At 42.7% G+C, this 25,524-nt stretch overlaps 2 protein-coding genes across 17 annotated transcripts in view; one reads left to right on the top strand and one right to left on the bottom strand.

Moving 5' to 3' along the window:
• Positions 1–6,798, top strand: part of ECHDC1 (ethylmalonyl-CoA decarboxylase 1) — a 57,850-nt gene extending 51,052 nt beyond the window's left edge. For all 10 annotated transcript variants that reach the window (XM_056488811.1, XM_056488814.1, XM_056488816.1 and 7 more), the window contains exon 6: positions 6,122–6,798. In XM_056488811.1, the coding sequence (XP_056344786.1) occupies positions 6,122–6,527 (406 nt within the window). In that variant the 3' untranslated portion in view covers positions 6,528–6,798. The remainder of the gene's footprint in view (positions 1–6,121) is intronic.
• Positions 6,799–11,279: 4,481 nt separating this feature from the next.
• Positions 11,280–21,999, bottom strand: RNF146 (ring finger protein 146). 7 transcript variants are annotated; one of them, XM_056488803.1, is made up of 3 exons: positions 21,662–21,998; positions 16,586–16,742; positions 11,280–13,054 (listed from the first exon to the last, which is right to left on the bottom strand). In XM_056488803.1, exon 3 carries the CDS (start codon positions 13,051–13,053, stop codon positions 11,995–11,997), a length of 1,059 nt encoding a protein of 352 aa, XP_056344778.1. In that variant the 5' UTR covers position 13,054; positions 16,586–16,742; positions 21,662–21,998; the 3' UTR covers positions 11,280–11,994. The 7 variants fall into 7 exon arrangements, with proteins under 7 accessions (XP_056344778.1, XP_056344782.1, XP_056344779.1 ...); XM_056488807.1 differs by having other exon boundaries at positions 21,865–21,998; XM_056488804.1 differs by lacking the exon at positions 21,662–21,998 and adding an exon at positions 21,317–21,417.
• Positions 22,000–25,524: the final 3,525 nt, after the last annotated feature.

Below are 25,524 nucleotides of genomic sequence, written 5' to 3'. Positions count from 1 at the left end.
CCAAACCTCAGGCTAACAGCATTTGCAGTCCCAATTAATTGTTCTTTATGGTCCAGCTTTCAGAGCTGCCACTTGCCTGTGGCATGATCCCTTAGTATCCCTGTCTGAGCCAAGGAACTGAAGCTACAGAATTATTTGGGTGCATTTGGAGCAAAGGTGATGTTTCTCTCTTATGGAATTGCTTTCAGTAACATCCAACTACACACTTCTGCCTTATCTGCCTTATCTGAACATTTATTGCATTTCAGCCATTCACTTTAAAGCTGCTTTTTTTTCCCCTATTTAAGAAGCTTAGAATGCAGCCTAGAAAAGATTACTTGATTTATGTGCTGCACTGAACCAACCTGAAATAAAGGACTTCTGTTTAATCCAAAATCAAGGCTTTTGCTGTACAGATAAAAAACCAGGTAGTTTATATCTTGCTCTGATGCTACGAATTTAACAATCACAACTTTCTCTTGCTTTGTTTTAATGTATTGTAACAGTTTAGTTGACTAAAAATATACCATCACTGCATATGTTCAGCTGCACTTTGTGTGTAAGAGCAGAACTTTATTTTTGTTGAATTTTGTGTGCCTCAGCAAGAGAAATGAGATCAGATTACAGATAGTACCTGTGTAGCTCTGCTGCCTAAGTCCCATTCACTTGCTTCAGGAACTCACCATCCATACTGGGATCTGCTGTGTCTGTTCCCTGGGATTCTGACGACAATGGAGTGAGATTATGAGGTGCAATTTGCTCATGAGTTGGTGGGACATGGATTGTATTTTTAGTGTTGAGAAGGCACAACTGGAAAACAGGGAAGAAGTAGACAATGGACTGGCTTTCTTGCTCACTTAAGGCCCAGCATGCAGTGAGAGATGCTGCTGCTTGCAAATTGTCCTAGTAGCACTCACCAAGAAAAGTCACAAAACCCTAAACCAGTTGCACATTAGCTTTTGTCCACTTGCCAGCAAGATCATTAAATTTTTATGTCCACCTGGCAAAGGAAGTTCAATTTGCATGATAAACACCATCTGCAGATAATGTTCATACCTGACCTCTCAACAAACTCTTGAGCTTGTACTCCCCAGCAGTGTGTATTTTAAAAAGCTCTTTTGATCATGTGACAGCATAACACTGCTGTTACTTAATTTTAAAAGAGTTAATTAAGCTGATGCCATATTGATGGGTGTTTTAGAAAGACATACATGTTGGGCAAGGTGTATGACAGCATTGTACATCAACTTTGTCCTTCTGTTCTTTGATGGTTAAAACAATGGTTTGATTCTTGATAACCTTCCTTCTGTTACTTTTTTTTTTTTTCCCCTGGTAGTTTTCTTTTTTTCTTTAATGGCTCTCTTTTCCTGTGCCTGCAATAGTTGTGTATGTGGTTTGGATGGTGTTTCGGGTTTGTTTGGCCAGGTTTTGTAGCATGGGGGCTACAGGGGTAGCAGTAGGTGCACCTTCTGTGAGAAGCTGCCACAAGCTTCCCCCATGTTGGGGAGAGCCAGTGCCAACTGGCTCCAAGAAGGACATGCTGCTGGTCAAGGCTGATCCAGTCAGGAATGACAGCATATCTGAAAAGGAGAGAAAAGTTACTGTGCAGTTGTAATTGTGGCCAGAGAAGAACAGGGTGAAAACATGTCAGAGGAACAGCCCTGCAGGCACCAAGGTCAGTGGAGGAGGAGGGAAGGAGGTGCTACAGATGCCAAGAGCTGAGATTCCCCTGCACACCATGGTGAGGCAGCTGTGCCCCTTTAGCCCATGGAGAACCATGGGGATACAAAGATCTACCCGCAGCCCCTGGTGAAGACCCACACTGGAGCAGGTGAATGCCCAAGAGAGGGCTGTGAACCTGTGGGAGGCCCGTGCTGGAGCAGGTTTCCTGGTAGGACTTGTGGACCCACACTGGAACAGGCTGTTCTTGAAGGAGGGCACCCTGTGGGGGAGTGAATCACGCTGGAGAAGTTTGCAGAGAACTGTCTCTGTGTGAGGGGCCCCACAGTGGAGCAGAGGAAGGACTTTTCTCCCTGAGCAGTGGCAGAAACAGCATGTTATGAACTGACCATAGCCCTCACTCCCCATCTCCCTGTGCCAAAGTGAGTGTGTGGCTGACCATAGACATTGCTCTTTTTCTGTCTGGGTGTCCTGCATCTATGTTTTGCAAATATGTAGTTCTACTTGAAGATTCATTATTATTTCTGTAACCCCTGCTCTACAGCATGCTAAAATCATGGATGTCTTTTAATTGTACCCCAAGGCCTTTGACTCTTGTTTTTGGAGAAGTTTTCACTTTGTGTTGGTTAAATCACCTTGCAGATAGGCTTTACTGAAGTTTACAGAAGAAGGTAGAAGATTTGGTGAGGGAACTTACTGTGATCCAAAGTCGTAAACTCTGTCTATTACTTATGTTAATATTGGTGGTTTGAGAGCAGGATGCCAAAGTATTTGTGGGGGAGATAAGAGTCATCTCCTGCAGTTCTGGCTGGGTACAAGCATAGCTGGAACCAGGTGCTGCAGCACTGCGTGATGCTGCCAGTCTCGTGCCAACTAAAAGGGGGGGAGCATCAGAAGTCAGGAGCTGTGTCCTTACGTGACACTGGGAGTCAAACAGGGAACAGGAACAAAATCCAGGTTGCTGACAAAATATATAATGTTTTAGGTGTCGTTTTTTTCCCTATAATGGCTTTCAAAAGTATAGTTGTAGGAGCTTTTAAAAAGTATGAAATAAAGGTGATATCTGTCCCTCCCTAGTAAACTCCATCAGTACCTTTGCCTTGTCAAAATGCTGGATATAAGCAATCCTTGAAGTCCAGGAAACGATGAGGTAATAGCCAGCACAGATTTTAATATAATCCTAGTTCTGCCAAGAAACTGATTATACTAATTAAAACAGCTCAGTAACAATAGTATTTATAATAAACAAGTATAAAAAATTGAGAAAGTATATTTTTGTTTGCTTTTGTTGTATATGCTCTGGCTTCAGGTAGCTGGGACATACTTTTGCAAAGAAAAGCATAGCTGTTAGCTCACAGCGAGTGCTCTCTTTGGGAGCAAATGTACCTTTTATAAGGGTGGGATTTGTTAGGCTGCAATGTTAATAACAAACAAGATTTCTTCTCACATGCATTGCCAGTGATGTGATGAGATGTGATGTGACAGTCAGTTGTTTGTGGGTGCAGTGAGATATCACCGAATGGAGGAATCCTCAGATCAAAGGGGGAGGATTTGTAACATTTAGTGCAGCTGAGAACATTTTAAAATGTACAGCAGGAACATTTGCTGTAGCTCATTTGCTTTAGATGACTAACACAAAATTGGATGTGGCCCATGGTGACTATGCTTTCTTCCTAGGGGGGTTGTAGTGTTCCTAACATGGAAATAAAAGGTTCTCGAAGGTTTCAGCTGCACTTTGGGGCTTATATTACCTTAACCTCTTATTTCCAATTTAAATTGTGAGGATTTTTCTACCCTTCACATTTCTGAAGTATGTTCTGTCACTTTGTACAGTAATTACACTGAATAAATATTTTTGCAGTACTGTCATGCAACAGATTTTCTTTATTAGGGCAGGGAAGGCATATGTGTAGGAGTTTAGCAATATGACCTTCCCCTGTGATACAGGAGACCCAGATTTTAATTCCTTCAGCATGAAAGACAAGAACAGGCATACTGTTGAAATCAGGGTTAATTTTGTATTCATCTACTACTCTGTCTCAGGCAGGGCCGGTACTAGATGAATAAGGTATAAACAGCTCAGTAATAGTACTTTGGTCTTTCCAGCTTTTTCCTGCCTCTTTATGTTAAGTAATGCTTGATGTGCTTTTCTTACATAAATTCTTTTAATGGGAGATCAGATCTGTCATGTCTCAGAAAGTAGACCAAATTCCTTTCATACAATAAAAAGGGAAATATGTATGTGAGGCTGCAGCTGGTGGCATTCAGAGGCTGGTCCCAGGCTGGCTTGGCAGCTGCTTCTACCTCTTCAGACATGAGCTCAGGTCTCCATTGCTTCCTGGGGCATGAGGACTGTGAGTGATAAATCTAATAGTATTATGAATGGTTTTTGTAAGAAATGGTGTGACTTCAGGAGAGGATTCATGGTTGAAAAGTCTGAAAAACCAAAGATACTTTTCTTAAGCCTGAAGGCAGTCCAGTACTACAGTTACACCTTTCACTGACTATCAGTTATCTCAGTATTTTCTGTGGAGCTTGTTCAAAGGAGTATTGTGGGAAGAGGTGAATCCCAGTGAGGTTCTGGAAGTCTCACTGTGAGTTAAGCTGTCAGTGGTTTACTTTCCTTTCATTGTGTTTTGGTTCCATTTTCTCTGAGGGAGGTGAAAACTCTGCAGGGAAACAGAGCCCTTCCCACCTACTGAACACTGTCTGAAACAATCTCAGATTCATTATACAAGTGCAACATGGCTTCCCTGACCTGTGGTGGCTGTCCTGTGAGACTGCCTACAGGTTATCTAGCCTCAGATGCACAGCTGCCTATGACCCTTTCTTTTCTAGTCCTTCACATTACTCAGCACAGCTAGAATTAGACCCTTAATAATGTTTCCATTATTGCTTTTCCAGTGAGACACTGGGTATGAGCAAATTGCAGAGTAAGCTGAGCCAGTAAAGGAGTTCTGGAATACTTGCAAAATCATTCTTTGGAGAGAAGAGACCTGAGCTCCCTGGGATTTGCTGGGTCTGGGAAGCACTTGATAATGTTAGCTTAAAGCCTTTCCTCCCCTGCAATACTCTGCTTTCTTCCTTTTGTCACACAACCTTCCCCTGCTATCTCTACAAAAAGGCTTTCATGCAATCTGGCCCGTCAGCTGTTGCTTTTGTGCATTGTGCTGGATCTGGGATAAAGCATAAGCTCTTCAGTTCTAATGATGTACAGTGTGGCATGAATGCTGATGGTGCTCTGGTTCAGAGTAAGGCAAACAGGCAAACTCACAATTCACAATATCTAAGCAGATACAAGAACAGTGAGTTCCTAGAAGTAGTTGCATTTTTAAAGATTTTCCTTTTTCTCTCACATTTCAAAGCTGCTCACCTCGGTATTTTCACTATGGAAAACTGCATGCTTAGGAAACAGACTTGTGTGTAGACCTCAGTATTACAAGATTTGTCTTCAAAAAGCCAATTAGTGCTTGAAGTAGAAGCTTATCTACTTCACAAGTGTAATTTCCATCCTTTGCCTTACAATCGGCAGCAAGCAATCACACTGCTGAACATCACTTTGAGAAAGAACAAGTACTGGTCTGTATCTGTATATCTTTTCTATGTGTTTCTATTTCTAGAGGTTTTTTCCACTAACCTAACATGTGTCAGTGTGACCACTGTGTGAAGACAACAATCTGCTGCAGCAGAGTTCCTCCAGGGAGATAGCTTAATGAGCTCTAGGATGAGTTCTTAAGTAAAGGAGGTGAGAAGCTGTAGCAGAGAAGCTTAAAAAAGAAAGATGTGACCCCTCTTTGAAAAGAGGAATATTACTTATCTTGTAGAGGGGAGCAATTCTATTGCACATTGCAAGCATAAATAGAAAGCAATTCTGTTGTGCATTGTGAGCCATAAGTTGAGCGTCCATCCTGGTTTCCCTCTCTGTATTGAGCAATTAGAAGTCAAACTCACATGGATCTCTCAAATACAGAACAAAAAAGCTCCACCCGTGCTGTAATCACCACGGTGCTGACAGAACCTCTCCAGCTCAGATCAGTGTTAAGACCGCATCCATCCTCTTGAGAAATGTTTTGTGCGTTAGTTTGCTTGGGTTTTACCCAATACCCTCTTGGTTTAGGCGTGAATTAGCAAAGCAGTGTTGCACTGTGAATAAATGTAATGTGTTCTCTGTCTGCAGTTTTGTTTTCAAGGCTTTTAGAACTGACTAGAGGGATCAGTATGGGCACTAAAAATCTTTACGTACAGCAGCACATGTATCTAATTTTGAGAAGGGACAAAAGCTGCAGTTAAGGCACCATGTGATGTAAAAATTAAGGTGCTCCAGCTCCGGCTGTTATGAGCACACTGTCAAGTTGTATCAGCCTTTGGAAGCAGAGGGGAGGAGAAAGTAGCAAATTAAGACCATCGAGCTGGAAACAAAAGTCAGTGGGTGGATTGACCTCTGTGTGTTGTTCATTGACAGGTTGATGACGCCCGGAAGTGAGATCCGGTTTGTGCACAAGCACATGGGGCTGGTGCCGGGCTGGGGCGGCGGTGCGCGGCTGGTGCGGATCGTGGGCAGCGGCGCGGCGCTGCAGCTGCTGGGCGCGGCCGCCCGCGTGGATGCCGAGCGAGCGCTCCGCCTGGGGCTCGCCGAGGAGACGCTGCCGGCCGCCGAGCAGCCCGCGGCGCTGCGGGAGGCCCGCGCCTGGCTGCGGCGCTACACCGACGGGCCGGCCGCCGTCGTCCGCGCCGTGAAAGCGGTGGTGACCGCAGCGAGAGAGCTCCCGCTGGAAGCTGCCCTAAGGACAGAGAAGGACATTTTTGGAACTGTATGGGGTGGGCCTGACAATTTGCAGGCATTGGCTAGAAGACCAAAACATAAATGATGGTTTATGCGTAAGAAATGGGCTTGACCTTTTGCAAACAAAACTTTCAGTAAAGTAGCCGTGACACTGAGTCATTTAAGGACCTGTCCATTTAAAATGGCATTAACATTCCTGCCATTTAGGTCAGGCAGGCCTGTCTGGTGTGCAAGCACAGAGAAATCCCAGGCAGATTCTCTACTCTCCTAATCACCCACTGAATCAAGATTAGTGAAATTAGTATGTAAAGGTAAATACTGTGTTGAAAATAGAACCATAATTTATTTGGAATGAGGCTGAAGACTATTTTATTTGGTGTTTCGTTTTGGATTTTTTTTTTAAGTAGTACAGAAATTAATTACTTGAAAGTTACGAGGTTTATTAATTTGCAGAACAGGTGCATCTAAAGCTGCAAAATATGAGTTCCTCAATGTGACACTGATGTCTTTAAGCAGCTTGGAAAAGTCAATTGCTAGTGGGAGGATAGCTTTTATTTTTTCATTCTAGTTAGTTCTTTGTGTAATTGCTGAGAAAGTATCCTTCAGTTTTAATGCTGCTTTTACAGGAGAAGCTTTGAGTTAGTGAGAAGCCAGCACTCATTCACTATCACTGATTCAGGTTTTTAAATGTGTTTTGGTGTCTTTTCACTGCTCGAGGAATCAGCTACCCATACATGCATCTGCACATATCCTGTACCTGTGCAAAGCTGCTGGCCTGGTTCTTTACACAGAATCTAGTTGAAATCTTGGAAGGTCATGATCAATGCCCTGAAATGGCTTGTTCTTTGGCAACTGGGTGATGTGAGTGGATATGTCTATATCTTTCTTCAATGCATATTTACTGGTAAAGTATATTTGGGCTGACTAGGTTTGGAACTCAGTCTCCACTTCATGCCAGTGATTATGCAAGTAACTAGATAACTCAGTGGGGCAAGTTTTCCCTTTAGAAATTAGAAAACTGAGTGCCTGTTTTAAAAATAAACATCTCTGAGAGCAAAACCATACAGACATATCTGTGACTGAGGTTAAGATGCACTTGTCTCTAAATCCAGCAAGGACTGAGATCTCAGCCAAGGACCTAAGTACTCTGTGGGGGCATGTAAAGAAGGAAGCTCTGGGCTGTGTGCCACTGACATGCATTCTTTCTCTGACCAGGCATAACTAGCTCAAGATCATGGAACAAGCTCCCTTAAGAAAAGAAGACACTATCTTGGATGTAAATCCATGTTATGATTTCTACAGTGTGACAGGAGTCCTGAGTTTTAGACAATGAGGTAACTACATATGTTTGAGGACTTGGGGAACAAGTCAATGTTGGGAATTAGGCTTAAGATTCTGCAGGTTTCAAGCAAATTCTGTGATCTTCTAGGGATGTTTTACTCTATGGTTTTCACAGCAGTGAATATAGCCTGAAGCAACCAAGAGAGATGCTGAGGATGTATTTTGAGGTGGCATCTCAGAGAAGATAAGGAACTTAACCTCCTGTTGATCCTGTACCTGCCGTAATATCTGAAGCACTAATGGAGGAAGATTTCAAAGATCTTCCTTTCAGGTTAGAGAAGAGACAGGAATGGGAACATGTGGAATAGAGTAGTGTTTTGGTTTGTGCCTTTCTCCCCCTGGCTTTTTTTTTATCCAGTAGCCCAGTTGTTATTCCTGTGTATCTGGATTCTCTCCCATACCCTAAAGAACTTCAAACAATCAGGCAGCACTTGACTGTTTAATAGTGAAGTTATTCTGCTTTTCATGAAGTTTCTCAAGACTCATGAGGCATTCCAGACTGCAGCATCACTCAGCCTTCAATGTGCACTCCAGTCCATACTCATCCAGCTTTTGGAAGCAATAGCACATAATGTTGTTGTCAGTCAAAAAAAAAAAAAATGTTTTAAAGGGCAACTGGTTATGTCTTTGCTTTTAGCAAGAATTAATGTGCCATTGCTATATTTGTTTTGTTTTCAAAATTGGTGTGAAAACTAGAATATGAGTAAGACCCTTGAATCTTTTTTCCTTAGTGTATTAGGCTCCTAAGTGTATTCTGTGTACTGGGTTATAGAAATTTGAGAGGGAAGAAATTGTAGGACAAAGGCAGAATCTGGTTTCTTTCACATTCTGAACCAGATCTGTGCTGGCAGTTAGTGAATGGTAAGTACACCTGTGGGGGGTCTTTTCCATTTTGATTTATAGACAATGAACTTAATTCTCATTTCAGCAAATGTATTTCCTCAGCCACCCTCTCTGATTTGTATCAAAGGCCAATGTTTGCTTCTAAGAAAACAGGACAAATAATTAGCTAGCACACACCAAGACACATTCAGAACAGTTTCAGAGATGGTTATGGAAACCGATTTTGTTGGTATCATAAATATACCAAGCATAGGTACAGGGTGTTCTGAAGATCATTACCAGTTTTGATCAAGGATTTTGTGAGTAGTCTAATACCATACTCTCTGGTTTATTTTCTTCTAGAAGTAAGTAGAGTCCTTCATACAAAAAAGAGCCCAGCTAAATTATCATGAGTGCTAGGATGAGAGTTCCAGACTAAAATGAAATGGAATCTCATTTTACCCATTTGAAAGCTAAATGCTTTATTTCACAGAATACTTTATCGTCTTAAAGTAACAAATGCCTTTAACTAGCAGTTGATAAATGTTTGTATTTTCTTTACAGTTGTTGAAGATATAAAGCTTCATCTCAGGGGTTTTTTCCCCTTCTGAAATGGCTTAAAAACAAACCAGCACTAAATGTGCAAAATAAATTAGAAGCATCAAAATTGATAGTCCCAGGCTCCTAATTAAATAGCATGTGAGCTTTTGTACTTCCTAGGGGCTAGTTTGCCAGCTCCCTCCTCAGCAAAACTAAGTTTCCTATTACATAGTGAAATGTCTGTCTTGTTTATTCTCTGTGTACTGGGACAACCCAAGGGTTTAATGGGAGTGTGGATTCTCTGCCAAGCTTGTAAAGGTTGGATAGTGGAGATCACTTTCAGCAATACAGATTTCTATCTTATTTGCTGCTGATAGAAATATGTTTTCCAGATGGTCAATCTAGATAAGCAAGGTGCTCTTGCAGAAGGTTTGGTTCCCTATCTGATTTATATTTTTTTAGCCATGAAATAGGAGCCCTGTACCTGTGGTTAACTGTTCTGGAAATGATGAGATGCTGTAGATTTCATAGGATTTAAATTTCCTTTTTCATTTTCCCTCCTGCTCCACTCTGCATTTCTCTAGCTATGCTGTACAAGTTGAGAATTACTTAGTATATGGAATCACAACCACATAATGGAGTGTGACTATGGCTCTGCTAAAATGCACAGAGAACGTATTTCCTACTGGAAATAATGGTTTAAATATAAGATGGGAATTATCAGTTACTACTTTTCCCTAGCTTGATCTGTGGAGTGCATTTGATACTGATGGCTGGCTATTAAGCTTTCACTAGCCTTACTTAAACTAATTTTAGTGTTCACAGCTGCAGTCAGCCAGCAGGAACCAAAAGCAGCATCATAGTTGTGGGGCTGGATTCTCTACTTGGGTCAAAAACCCTAAGGATTATCACTGATAGGATTATTTGTAGACTGGGCTGCAAATCCTAAAATTAAGTATATAGTGAGTCACGCTCCTCTATTTTGCTTCTTGTTTTTTTCAACTCTCACATGAAGTGTGTGCACATAGCTGAAGTGTTCTTAGTGAAGGCTGTTGCAGCACAAAGTCATACTTTGGTTGCAGCCACTGTGTACAAAATCAAATCAGAGAAATAAGACAGCTAGCAACTAACAGAAAAGAAAAAAATTCCATCCCATTTCCTTCCTGAAGTTTATGTAATTGGCTTATTTCCTTATGGGACTGGAAGATGACAATGAAAATCTGTGATCAAGAGCATCTATTCCTAGCTGAGAATGAAGGAAATCTTCCTTATTCCATCCTAGTCTCACCTGCACTTTCCTGACTCCCTGATCGCACCTGGAGGCAAAGGGGGGTGGGGAGGCACAGCTCTGTCCAAGATAAGTCATCCATCATTACACTAAGAAGAACATTACAGAAGTTTCAATCAACCATTTTTAAAAGTCAGCCCTTTATAATTCCCTTCAAATGGTTTTGGTTAAAGCAACTGTTGTCTTAGGATCAGTAGTTCCTATTTATCAGCTACAGTCCCTTTCTATTCTGAGCTACATATACCAAGAATTGGAGTTTAATTAACTTTAAAATAAAGACTGAGTCCAGAACCAACTAATGTTGTTTCTCAATCTGAAAAAAATGTAAAAGAAAAGAACTGCCAGAGAGATAAAAGACAAGCTGTATTTCTCAAGATCTGGCTTCTAACATTCAGAAGTCTGTAGAAATGCAGCTCCTACTGTGCTAATACAAGCACAAAACTACCCTTTCTGTGCTGCCACCAGTTTTGCTATGAGCAGATGAATAGCACCATAGTCCTTAATATCCATGTCCTTTGCTAAGGGGTCAACTTTGATAACTTACACTCTTTTATTTCAACATTTCTGCTATTAAAATAAGGCTGTGTGTGATACTTCTGCCTGCCAATAGTGAAGTGGGTTAATCAGCTCTTCAGATGTCTGTGTATTAAACTTGCAACTCATGATTTTTTCAGTAAAAGATGATACTCGTACAGCATTGTGTTTGAGAGACAGCCAGTCAGGGATGCAAGAACATCAGGATGCCACTCAGAACTAGTCCTCCCTCTTGGTAAACATGGGAAGTTGTTTTATGATAATTTTCTCTGAAAGTCCTTCAGTGAAGATCAACTGAACTGGAAACACATGTGAGATTGTTACTGATAAAATGTAGTTTTATTAAATTATAAATTCTGTAACAAAAACAAGACAGATCAAGAAAGATCTCAAAAAACAAAACTACAAGGACTAGATGGCAAAGCCAGTGAAAAAGCCATGGAGAGTGTAAAGGTAAGGATTTGCAACACAAGTTAACAGCATTTTTACATTTCCATTGAAAGAAGGTAAATGATTGCTCTTGTCTAGTAAAACACATTTTAACTCCAAACTCACATCTATTTTCTCACATTAAATTAAGCATCCTGCTCACACCCAACACCTTGCCTGATTCCACATAGCTTTAGTGTTCTTTTCATACATCAATCCATGCAGAAAGTAGTAAGACACTTAATGCAACAGTCAGATAATGAAGACAATTCAAGTTGTACAGTAGATATACATTGGCCAAAAAGGGATAGAGTATCTTCAAGGGGAAAATGCTACAAAATAAACACAAGACATTTTCAAGAAAACTGGGCATTGCTAAACAGCTTTCAAACCATTAACAGGACAACCCAGTTTCTTAGAGTTAGAGTCTTCCAGCTGAGACATGTTAAGAGACTTAAGTTAAAACAGGCCAAATCTGTTTTCTCCCCTTCACCCCACCCTCCCACCAAACACGCTGCTAGGTTTGAGTGCAATGCCAATGCGGACAGAAAATTTACAGAAAATTACAACTGAGTATTTTTTTTGCATGGCTCTAGATTTAAACTTCAGTGACTGTGCACTGTCCATCCGGCCTTCTAGATCTTACACTTGTGTTTGCCACCCTGCCCCCTGCCCCTGGTCTATCTGCTTCTGCCTGGCTTGCACCAGCATTCAAGTGTCTCTGCTGACCAGAGGACGGGCGTTGCTGAAGGTGGGCAGACACATCCTCACTGTCACTGCTGGCATCCGATTCGGTCTCCTCAACAGAGGTGTCGGGGGCTGGCACCCTACCAGAAGACGGTGATTCGTGGTCTTCTTCTCCCTCTCCCCTGTGACTCCTTTCAGCCATACTGTCTCCATTTATTTGCAAGTGGGCAAAAGAGTCTTCTAGAGAATTGCTGGCATCAGGTGACGGCGTTGCAGGGCTCACGAGCTGACCATCTAGTGCTGGTAGGGGCCTCACAGAAATGGGTGCTAGAGGCTGCACAGCTGCAGCCCCTGGAGTCAGTGTGCTGTCTGCACCATCAGCAGAGCTTTCTCGTGTCAGGTTGACAGTGTTGGTGTCACAGTCCAGCCTCAGCCCAGCCACTCCCTTCTTTGGTATATCTATTATGTCCCGTTTTATTTTTCTGCGACGTCCATGCTCATTTCTCCTATACTGAACCATGTTTTCAAGGTCTGCTACGTATAAAAAACCAGCAATTAGCATTTCGGTGCTCTTTTTACCCTTGGAAAAGGCATCTTCCAGCTCTCTGCTGGTACGTTCATCATACTGCCACCAGCCATTTCTACCTTCATAGTACCAGGCATATTCTCCATTGCCCCTGCTTGCTGCTTTGAGTTCTTCAGGTGACAGTAAGGTTGGCTTGTCAAGAAAATCCTCAGGAATCTCCTGCCGGCACAGTGCACATCGTTTCCCAAGCCAGGAAGCTCCCTTAACACACAGATAGCAGAAAACATGTTTACAGGGCAGACTTACTGGATGGACACATGTTTGCAGACAGATAGCACATTCAGGGACTTGCAGGGAAGGTGCTGCATTGGTACACGACTCATTTGTCTTCCTATTTGTGGGAAGCATGTTGATTGAATGATCTACTTCACCACAGCCAGCCATCCTGCAGAGGATCAAAGAAACTTAAATCAGTTTATTATGTCAACTTAAACTAGCACCTCGCATCACGCCTCAACATCCACACAATGAGATGTTTACTTCAAATTAAGGTAAAAGTTACTGTTTCCTGAGGTGACAGACTACATTGACTACTGGGAAGATTTCTTTTGCTGATCACCAACCTTTTATCTGTTTAATTTTCAGCATGTTAACATACCAAGTTAGAAAACAAATTTTGAAATTTCCTCTGTTCATTCCCTGAGTAGAATTGATTAATGAACCTTCAGCCAACCAGTTACTTTGGTGCCTCCTCAGGAAATTGAAAGAAATTATGGTTCTTTCCTCAAGAGGTGAATTGAATTTAAACAATCTCTCTTCAGACTACAGGTGATCATCTGTTTGATTAAGGGACTGCCTGAACAGTATCTCGGATTAGGTTTACACAAGAGAAAATACGCCTGACAGCAGCACCTAGCTGAAGAATTCCCCCACTCTGTTTCTTAGTTCCCATGCACCATGGTACACTGCTCTCAAACCAAGCTCAAAACAACCACAGGGCTGCAGAAAGGACCAGATGTGAAAACTGAGATGGCCTTTTCAAAAGATACCTTGGACTCCTTTTTCTTAAACAGCAAGTGAACTCCCTGATACATGCGACTGCCTCTCGAAAAGAATCACTGCAGACCAGCAGAAGCAGCAGTGTATTGCAGGAGACACACAACTCTGGCTTGACTGGCTTGTGAAGTCATTGCCTCTACTTTCTCTGGCCATATATTATTCCTGTTATTAAAGATGATTTTGTAACTGTAAGAGAATAGGGAATGCAAAACTGCATCACTTTGACATAGTGTAGGATTTAAGTAGTTGAAAAATTCTAGCCTAAATATGCAAATGCCTTCTCAACTACATTTTTGCCATGGCAATCTTTCGCAGTCTGTTTTGTGGTAATTTTCCTTTTATTTATTAACAATCCAAAGCAACTACCAGATACCAAATGAGGGAGGAGAATGAGCTTTGGGGAATGGGGTCTAAAATGGTGCTTTTTTTAAATTTAAAGTCCCCAAGACTGATATTCAACAAAACAGCCTTTCAGTGAAAGTAGTCTTTGTTGTACGGGGAGATAGGAATAGTTCATGCAAAACTACCTCAAGCATGTGGGCCAAAAAGGAGCTTTAGAGGTCACCTAGTCCAATCTCCTGCTGCACATGGCACCAACACCAATACTAGATTAGACCAAAGCTGTGGCTTTGTCTAGCTGAGTTTTTCTGAAACCTGCAAGGATGGAAATAACCACAGGCTCCCCTGGACAGTCCGTTCTAATGTTATATACATTTCTAACAAAATGTGTTACCTCAAGAGAAAATGCCCAGTATTACTGTAAAAGCTTCTAAAAAATCTTATAACTATATGCTGGGATTAAAAAGAAATTATGCTTCAGTATCTATATTTATCTTTACAATAATATATCATGTGCTGTTTACTTATTTTTCTCTATGCTGTCTGTTCCCTTCTATCACTATAATTTCCTCTTGAAAGACCAATGCCTCTTTAATCCTTTTTTTATCAAATATTTATTTTAAAAGCTCTACAGCTCAAATACTTTTTCCTGAAGTAGCACAAAATTGTATCCACCAATATTTCAGTTTCATATCTGAATTTCTTTTTCTGAGATTAATGACCAATTTGCATAACTGTTCTTAAATCAGCATGCCAGATACAGACACATCATTACCTACCAGCTGGCAACTTTGATTTTACTGCACAGTACACATCTGTGAGATCCATTCTAACAATGTTGTGAACAATTTGCTTTATGGAAGCCTCACACTTCTGAGTCTGTATTTTGCAACAGATTTTTATAGCAAATGTAGGGGTTCATACCAAGAAACTTATTTGAAAAAGGGGAGAAGAAAGTCTAGAGATTTCAGAATACCCACAAACACAACACAACCATCATTTCACAACAGAAGAGCTGAAAGAGAAATCTATTTATTGATTAATTTGTGCTAACCATGGCTGAGGTAAAGGATCTTAATTTTCAAGTGCCCTGACAATGAGCTAATACAGTGGAAAAAAGCACAGCAGCAGAGATTTTTGCTTCCATGCTATAGTTTTACAAAAGGATGCTTCTCCCTGAATATCCCTTATAAAATTACCCTTTTCAGAGTCAAAGAAAAGATTAAAACAACCTGTAGGTAAGTAATTTCTATACAAGTTACTTATTAATTAAGATTTTGGAGGTGATTAAAATGCAATGCAAGGATTAAAAAGGCAATGCACTTTGACAAACCAAATTGTGATACTGTGAGCTAAACTAAAGAGAGTTTACCTTGAGGTAAACTAAAAGAGGAATTAAAAGTTCTCACCTGTTCTCTGAAAGCAAAAAAAAGCAAAACATTTGAACAGTGCTCAATAGGTCATCCATTAATTTGAGGGATCTTTGATTCCTTACTAGATCAAGATAATAATGCAGGATATGAAAAGGAGTAAATGCTTTTTCTTGAAATTCCTATTTGATTTTTAATGACTCTAAAGAAAATGTTATGCATAAAATGAAGAGAACTGGAGAAGCAAACCCTTATCTCTAAAAAGTGCTACCAGGAAACATAAAACTCTGATACGATAAGCACAACTGCAGTTGCATGTGCTCAGAATGCAGGACAATTATGCACTTGAAGATTTATATCCACTACACTGATGCTGTCTTGTTTTTAAATCATGATGCTAAATTTTTTTTAATTAACCTTTTTAATACCAAATCAAGGCCACGGAGTTTGTTTATTAGCTGGTAGGAGGATGTACACACGTAGGTTTTTACTGAAGAGGTAATCCTTCAGAACCAAGGACAAACATCTCGGACTGCTATTCTGCTATGTTATGGCTGTGGAAGCACTTCCACAACTTCATGGTATTAAGAATTAAACAAAACTGACCACACAGTATTTTTCCAGAAATTAAAAGTAATATTTTATAACAAGGTTCAGTGAAAACAGGCTTTTTATCAGAACTGTTACAAATAGGAAAGCTCTATTTTTGGGAGGATTGGGTTCCCTTTAAGACACTCCTGGCATCATGGAAAATCACAGTCTTGACTACTGACTACTTGACTAAACATTAACTAAACTCAAAGAATAAAAATAATTTTATTTTCTTTTAAGTATTTATATCCTCAATTCAGGTATAAATAACAGAACAATAAGAACTTGAACTCTGCATTTTAACAAAAATACAGCCTAAACCCACTGAGATGGAATTAGTTCAGAATCTTGTGAGACCCCACCTCTTGTGGTTTTTATTTTTAATATTAAACAATACAGCTAATTTCTAAGCTATGGGGCCTTCATCAATACATGAAGTATGGAACAGGTGATGTGTAACAACTACATGAAAAGATCCCGGGCCTTCTTGGACTCCAATGGAAGAAAATGTAAATTCACACAAAACCACTTCAAATACCAGGTCAAATTATAACTGCAACTAAGCAGTCCATCAAAGAACTGACATGTTTAAGTTTATTCACAAAACAACAGCTTACTTTTTCTGAATAATTTCTACTGAAGCATGCCACAAGACTGAAATGTCCTCTCTTCAGACGTCTCCAGCTAGGACAGCAGGTACTCCTTCCCAAGGCTGCCTCATTCCTGGCTTGTCCAGCTCAGTGGTACATTACAATGTTTCAGCTTCTCTGCAAACTAACAGAAAGCAAATAATACCACTTTACAAGGTTGTCCAGAGGTACAAGCAAGCAAAGTACAATGCCACTGTTCTGTTACAGAAATGAAATTACTATGCTTTTATTTACTTGATGCATGTTATTTTCAATACAACTATGAGCAGACTTCTGTTTCATTTTTTGTAACCATCAATTTCGAACAGTTTTTATTTTGATGCTTAAATAATCTTTTTTTAAGCATAATAAAAAGCAATTATTTTTGACTATAGTAAATTAATTGTTCATTTCCATACAGTGGCCTCGCAAAAGGAAAAACACAAAAGGAGAAACATGACCAAAGCTGGGAGCATGTTCTATATATATGTTCTCATACCAGCTTATGAACAAACTCTATGACCTACATTTGATACTTACCAAGGTAAACAAACAACAACAAAAATTAATTAGGACCTTCTTCTATTTCTTTAAAATGTCCCAATGGCCTCCAAGGTTCAACAATGGCAAGAGTGCATATGATCTCTAAAAAAGACGACAAGGATGCAACTCAGCCTCCACACCTCAGAGGCAATATACCCCTCTCTTCAGACTAGCAGATAATGTCAGTAACAATATATTTGGTGAATGACACCAACCAGAATCTGAGCCAAGTCATTTCACAAATAGGTAATAATTACTAAGTGCCTAACAAATACCTAAAAAGTTCCTGCAGCAGGGAAGCAGGAATCTGCAAACTCAGAAAGGGGAGACCATCATTTTTGCATTCTCACAACCTAAACAGGAAGGTCTTGACCTAAGAGAACCACCTTCAGTGAATCCTCTGTAAAAAGCCTGATGAGCCTCTTCCTTCTGGTCTGTAGCTTTCTGAATGATTCTCAAACATCTTGAACTACAGTTTCCAGTTGCTGCAAAACATTATATATAGGAATGGTTTGAAGTAGAATGTCACCTCTTTGATTTTAATTTGTTCAAGGAAAGGAATCATTTCAGCATATATACAGTGCAAAGCAGACATGTAAGAGTTGAGTAAAGTCAAGGAGTGACAAGTCTCTGAAAAGAACATGAAGCATTATAGCGTTCTGTGCTATAGTCCCTCATCAAATGATCATTTATCATTAATAATATCACAGTGTTCAGATGACTTCAGTGCATGAAGCATTACTCAACTATATTATTTTCTTTATTGCTGAGCTCTATGTAACATTCTGTACAGCTATTTTTAGAATGTGCTCCAAAGGAAAAATGCAAAAATTAACAAGCCTATCCACACCTTTTCTCTCCTCATACTTTTAACAGCTTTTCTTTCTTCACACATGAATCTGAAAGCAAGAGCAGCAATCGCGTTAGAATGTGGCTCTACTAATCCACTGAGACAAGATACTATGTTTTCTATGATCAAAGAGACAGCTGCAACAAGCTTGATGCTCTGGGTGTGGTATTCAGTCCTTCATCTCGGGAGCTGGCTTTCTTTTAGTTCAATAGGTATCACCTGAAGCCTTTTATCTACTCCCTCTCATAATCCACTACTAGAGGTAGCACATCATAAAACCAAATGCTATGTGGAGATAACAGAAAAAGGCTCGGTCAATTCTGGGAGATTTCTTAGGAAATAAAAATGCATACACGTATTCAAGATATGTAATTATACCTAGAGGAATCCAAGGAAGGCATAATTACAGGATTGTGATACGGCAACTTTCCAACTGCCGCAAAGCTCTTGAAAAGAACTAGTTCACACACTGACATCAGGTAACCTCTACGCTTCATGGCACTGCTACTTATTTAATTAGCCAGTCCTAAAAATTCTACTGAACAGTCTGACAAACACTTGTGGTTACACACATGCTCCTGCTTGGATGACGACTCCTCCTTTGAAGTCATCTGTGTAAGGGCTGTGTTCTATACTTGGCAATTAATTTTCTCTTTTTCCTGTAGTATGAGGAGTTACACTATCTGCAGCAACCGGCAGGTATCCCTTCCTAAACCTCTGCATTCTATCACATACTGATTTTGAAACTTTAAAGATGCAACAGACAGAAGGACAATGTCACTGATCAGGGCCATCCCCATCCAAACTGAGGCTCAGCCAGCATGGAACTGTTCTCTTTGTCCCCTTGAAAGTCTCTCAGGATGCTTACTGGGAGAAGTCATGTCTACTTCTTCCATGCTTTAAAAATTTGAAGCGGTAGACTTCCTACCAGACCTATCTCCCAAAATGACTTCAGGTTCTCCCTAAGAACAATGTTTAGTTCTCACTCCGCCAAGGTGGAACGAAACCATTTCTTCTTAGTTCAGTCAACTGTGCTTGTTAAATTATGAGACTCAGTAAATGATCAAGCCCAGCACTTATTTGTTTTGGAAAAAAAACAAACAAACTAGTAACAATTACAAAAACTCCCCAACAAACAACCCACCCAAACCAAAACCAGAAGCATCCATATTTAGGAAGCCAGCTTCTATATATTGATGAAGAGTTACCTACAGTCTTAAGCTTTCTCAAAGTAAAATCTTAGCTTTTTAAAAACACACATGCAACACTGAATTCAACAAACACCAGCCAAAGACCAGTGTTTGGTATTGTACGAGTCCTACTTCGAACAACAGAAATCTGGAAATACTGCAACTCCATACAGATAGCTGTTTTAAAACAGCTATCACAAATTCATCATTTCCCTCTTGAAAACAATATTAATTCACAAGCGTAAATGCTCTTCTGTAATTAATACTTGGATTTTTTTTCCACTAAGCTCCTTAATTTGTAACTCAGCTGGGGGGTTGGAGGGGAAAAAGATCCCCTTTCCCACAAGTAACCATAAGCCAGTGTGAGAAGAAAGAAGGCGGCTGTTTTGTTTAACAGAAAAAAATCAGTCCCCTGTATGACAGTCTGCTACTGACAATACACTACCAGCTCAAGGTACTGAGTCTTATCAGGTATGTTTAAACTGTCCCTGGCACTGGATAGCACAACAGATAAATAACCTCACTGTTTCCTGTGCTTGCCTACTTTTTCTTAAACTTAGAATATTCTCAGGAATTGCTGATTATGGTAAGGCTTCAAGTAGCTTGTCATTCTTTATTGTTGGCTATTGCATATTAGTAAAGCCCCAACATTTATATGTACGCTTGGATCTGAATCACAGAAGAATAGTCAAGTGCAGAACAACTAGCCATTTCAGTATTAAAATGCTACATGTATTGAAAATGAGGTTGTTCCCTATGCTACAAGTAGACCACTGATATTGAATTTTGAGCATATATCCTATTTCAATCTATTTAACAAAGAAAAATATTAATTTCTTACTCAAAAGCAAAAGTGTGCAAAAAATGAAGCAGAAACTGGTTCATCTTAAATTACCAATGCTTCAGAAACTCAAATAAGTACAGGGATATCTCTTTGTGTGTGTATATATATATTTATACACTTGATTAACATGCACAGAAGAGAGGAAAAAAAAAATCAATTTCAATATGAGTTTTCCAGGGGCTTGCTATTCAATAGGCTATAAAAATACTGCAGTTCCAGCTCTTTAAATAAATGACAATTCAATTACATCTAAATTGATGCAATATACTTTGAAGGAAACAAAAACAAACTTTTTCTTTCACTCACTACATATTTTGTATTATAGCAATTTAAACAACTGGCACTTCAATAGACTTGGAAAGAAACTACAGTATTAACCACACGACTTATAAAGCAAGTTCTTGCAAAAACATTCAATATTTAAGATGTATTCGAAATTACCAGATGAAGATTCAGATTTCACCATGACTTCAATACTACTACACGCTGTAATTTTTGGTACCATATTTACAGAGACGCTTCAGAATCTCTTTTTAAGTAGTCCAACATCCAGAAGCAGCAGCTAACAAAGCAAGAGGGACTGGATCTTTAGCATTACAAATCTGACAGAAGCAAAACGTTTTAAAGCTCTGCACCCTACTCCTCCTTGTAACTGTTAATATATAACTGCGTATTATACATCAGTAACAAAACCTACAGCGTTTCTCAGGCATATCACTGAAAAGCTGTACTAAGAGTAAAACCCGCACAGTTTCAGTTTAACTATTTCACCATTCTGATCGTCTTGCTCGTAGAAAAACCTCGCGTTTAGATAATATTTTACAACAATTTTCCAGTGGCGGCAAAAGCAGGACCCGTTTTCACATTTCACGTCCCCTTTCAACATTCCGAAGGGATGCAATGCAAACACTCGGGCCGAGGCCGTCAAGCACAAAGAAACAACAGCACTTCCATTAGGAACACTTAGTTACTTCTTTCTGTCCGGGTGCTCCGCGCTGCGCTGCCGTGACCGCCCGTGCTCCGAGGCCGGCCGGGCACGGCGGTGACATCCGCAGGGGCGAAGCCGCACATCGGAGCGCTGCACTCGCCCTGGGCATTACAGCGCTGCGCCCGCTCTGCCAGGGGATTCCGCCACGCGTGACGCCGCCACGGCTAATGCTGCTGACCTATTTTACTGTCAGCACAACGAAAGCCCCGACTCACAGAACCACAGAATCAACGCGGCTGGAAAAGACCTCCGGCACCATCGAGCCCGGCCTAAGTCCGAGCCCGGTCCGGCACTCTGTGCGCACCTCGCTCCGCACCGGCGTCGGGGCGCCGCCTCCCGCAGGGGCCCGGCTCCGCGGAAGGGGGCCCGGCCCGGCCCGGCAGGCTGTGCCGGCTCTCCCTGCCAGCCTCTCCGTGCGGGGCCCGGGGAAGGGCTCCCGGGGAAGGGCTCCCGGGGAAGGGCTCCCGGGGAAGGGCTCCGCCGCCGCGGCCCCGGCTCCGGCACGTGACCCCGCGGGCGGGGCGGCGGAGGGCGACACTCCCCACCCTCCCCGCTGCCAAAACAATACCGGGCAGGGCTCTGCCCCCCGGGCGGCCGCCCCGCGCTCGGCTCAGCCCAGCTCCGCCGGCCTTTTGTTCAGGGCACTCACCGGCGCGGGGAGGCCGCGGCGCCCGCTCCAGTCCGGTCCACACCCCGCCGGTGGCGGAGGGGCGAGCGGCGGCAGCGCCGCCCCGGCCCCGGGCGGCCGCGCAGGGGGCGCTGTCGGAGCGGCCTTTGGTGGCTGAGGCCGCCGCCACCGCCTCTCCCCGACCGCTCCGGCTCGGGCCCGCCCGCGGCGCTGCGGGGACTCACCCGCCGGGCCGGGCCGGCCCGCGCCGCTCCGCTCGGCCCCGCTCCGCCCGCCGCCACCTGCCGCTCCCTCCGGCCCCGCCGCCGGGACCGCGGGACGCGCCGACGTCACGCGCGGGCCGGGGCGGCCGAACGCGCCACTGTGACGCCGCCGCGGCGGGGGCGGGGCCGGGGCGGGGCCGCGCGCGTGCTGCCGCGAGGCGGCCCCGCCCCCACCCGCGCCGGTGTCATGGCGGTGTCATGGCGGTGTCATGGCGGTGTCATGGCGGTGTCATGGCGGTGTCATGGCTGCCTGCGCGGCTCGGGCGGTGCCCGGCTGAGGGGAAGGGGAAGCGCCCGGCCCTGCGGGGGAACCTGCCAGGCGCTCGGGAAGGCCCCGCCTACAGCTGGGGGGTCCCCTTCCCGGATCCGCTGCGCAAGTCGTGCCGCCTTGTGGCGGGGTGACCCTGGCTGGACGCCGGGTGCCCTCTAAAGCCGCCCTGGCACTGCCCACTGCCCTCCTTGGGCAGCTTGGCAGAGGAGGGACAATGTAATGAGAAGCTCGTGGGTCGGGATTGGGACAGGACGAGATCACTCACTAACTGCTGTCATAGGCAAAAGAATCTTGACGTGGGGAAATTAATTTAGTACCCGTCAGATCAGAGTAGGATCTTGACAAATAAACTCAAGTCTAAAAACACCATCCTTGCCTTCCCTTCTTTCCAGGCTTATTTTTGGCTTCCGACTCCTGATTTTTGGGGCGCAGTCCTTCAGGAACAGCCTGCTCCCGCTCCTCAGGGTCCCAAGTCCTGCCAGCAAACCTGCTCTGCTGTGGGCTCCTCTCTCCATGGTCCATAGCCCTGCCAGGAGCCAGCACAGGCTGTCACAGGGTCACAGCCTCCTCTGGGCCCTGCTCTGCTGTGGGCTCCTCTCTCATGGTCCATAGCCCTGCCAGGAGCCAGCACAGGCTGTCACAGGGTCACAGCCTCCTCTGGGCCCTGCTCTGCTGTGGGCTCCTCTCTCATGGTCCATAGCCCTGCCAGGAGCCAGCACAGGCTGTCACAGGGTCACAGCCTCCTCTGGGCCCTGCTCTGCTGTGGGCTCCTCTCTCCATGGTCCATAGCCCTGCCAGGAGCCAGCACAGGCTGTCACAGGGTCACAGCCTCCTCTGGGCCCTGCTCTGCCCTGGGTGCTCCATGGGCTGTGGGTGGGTCTCTGCTCCCCATGGACCCGCTGGGCTGCAGGGGCACAGCTGCCTCCTCTGCTCTGCGAGCCCCATCCCCAAATCCCCACCGCTACCAAAACCTTGCCACACAAACCAAATACACCAGAGATTAAAGATCTTGACGTGGGAGGTGGGAGCCTCCTGTGTATTCCCTGAAGCTTTTTGACCAGAAAAAGCCGACAGGCATGATTCCTTGGGATTTGTTGTTTAAGTGGTGGCAGTGCTGGGGGAGATGAACTTGCACAGCTCTGTCATGCCTGATTAATGTGAAGGCAGGTTGCAGTTGCCCCTGTTCCCCCTGATGAGGCAGTGGATTCACCAGGTGGACCTGGGCAAGACCCAGATGTAACTGCAGGGGATCAGACTATCGAAAACCTGATCTGCTCCTGTGGATGAGGTGCAGGGAGGAGACCCATGCCACCTGCTGTTGTCAATTGAGGAGCCTGCTGTATTAATATTTTCGTAAACCAGGATGGGAAACAATAATCGACACATCATTTAGGCTGGAATGGTATTTGTATGGGGGAGAGGGGCTGAGTGTCCAGGTACTCATTGCACCTAAATGGAAAACTAAATATTTCACGGTGCAAGCTGTCTACCCAAGGGCTTGTTAGAACTAAAGTTGCTCTTGTCTGCTCTTTTTCACTTTTAAACCTGTGGAAATCACAAGCATCAGAAAACATAAGAGGTGAAAACTCTAAAAATACTAAATTCCAAGTGTAGTCAGAACACCAAAAGAAATGCATTTGGTTAAATCACTTACTATTTTCTAAAAGTGTAGAAAAAGCTATCCAAAATTAGCCCTGGTTTTAATAAATGTGACATATTTGCATCCAAGGACAAGCATTTACATGGTAACCTATTGTTCTATTTAGATAGTTCTGTCTGAGGCTGAGTCAAAGAATAGAGGTTAGGGAAAAGGAAAGGTCTCTTACTGGCAGTGTGTGCTCAGCAACAATAGCCTTAATCCTTCACTGAACCAGACCTTGATCCTGTGGAATCTATTGAGGCCAAATTCCTGTCGGTTTCTGTTAGAATCTGACCTAAAAAAAGAAAGCAGGCTTGTGCTCTTAAGGGATCTAAAGAGTTCAGGCAAAGCTACTCTGACTGTGTGCAGATTTGTAAGAAAGGCAACACCTTGGGAAGACTGTACTAGTAAGACTGTACTTAGTAAAAAAAGTCTGTGGCTGTGTATGGATAAGCTTGTGAGTTTCACTGCAGCTGCAGATGGACTGGGAAAATGTGCTTGGGAAAGAAAGATTTAATTTTACACTCCATGAGTTATGAAGCAAGCATGGAAATCAAAGGAATATCACACAGTGCCAAAGATAGTAACCAAACAATTAAATGCATTACACCTTACTAGACTAAGGGAATAAGAAGCATGAAGGGGTATCTAGTTCAATAGATTGCAATAAGGGGATCAGTTCTAGTAATGTACCTTCTAAAATGTTCTCTACATGGTTATCAATCCTTATTACCAGCTCATATTTCAGTCAGAACAGGTGTTATTTAAGCATCTTTCTTGGTATTTCTGTTTTTGGCATGGATACAGCCTGTCTATTCCACTGATTGCTTTCTTTATGCCTATTACTTTGTACCTGCCTGTTGCAATTGAAGCTACCTCAGTTGTATACCTTTTCTACATCTACATCTATATTTGTACTTTTTCTACATTCTTCATCTCCATCTACATTTCTGTTGTCTGCTATGCTTCTCCTTGTATATTTTTATTGTTGTCTACAATGTCATCACTGAAATTTATGTCTTTTGCTCACCATTTTGCTCACCATTAAATTATTAATTAATACATTGGTTTGAAAAGTAAAGATTCCACTTCCTCTGCAAAGTGTCTACTGTCCCACCATTAATATTTTGGTGATGCTGTGATGGAGAACTATCAATCCATATGTGAGTGTTTCTATTTATAAAGCATTTTTTTCTGCTTCTTCAAATCTATATGATACTATATAAACCTTTGCAGATATGTTAATGTCTTCTATTCCTCAAGAGCTCAATCCTTCTTGCACTTGGTTCAGCTGAGCTGAGAGGAGAGAAAAGCAGTTTCCTTCTGCTGTGGTTTTGAGTCAGTTTATATCAAAGCAGTTTGGGAGGTTGATGTGGAGAACCTCAAAACTGCTGCAAGTTAACACTATTGGCAAAAGAGTGGATGATGTGTGGTATCATGCCAATTCCACACTCCTGCACCTTCAGCAAACCCTCTGTAAAGACCAGAGAAGATGTAAAGTTGGCAGTGCGCTGTGCTTGTCTCTTCCTTGCAGGGAGCCAGAGAGGGGCTGAGAATCGAGTTACAATGTGTAAATGTACTAAAGACAAATCTTGATTTTGCTTCAGTAGCACATTCCTTTATGAACCCCCTGTTGCTTGTCACTCCCTGCGTTCCTTTTCCTCTAAGCTGTCCTAAAGCAGGAGATCACCATGTTGCAGTGCCATTTTCA

The sequence above is a fragment of the Oenanthe melanoleuca genome, chromosome 3, assembly GCF_029582105.1.
Source record: "Oenanthe melanoleuca isolate GR-GAL-2019-014 chromosome 3, OMel1.0, whole genome shotgun sequence".
NCBI classification, from domain to species: Eukaryota; Metazoa; Chordata; class Aves; order Passeriformes; family Muscicapidae; genus Oenanthe; species Oenanthe melanoleuca.
Note: the sequence above shows the minus strand (reverse complement) of the source record. Positions and strands in the feature narration are given on the sequence as shown.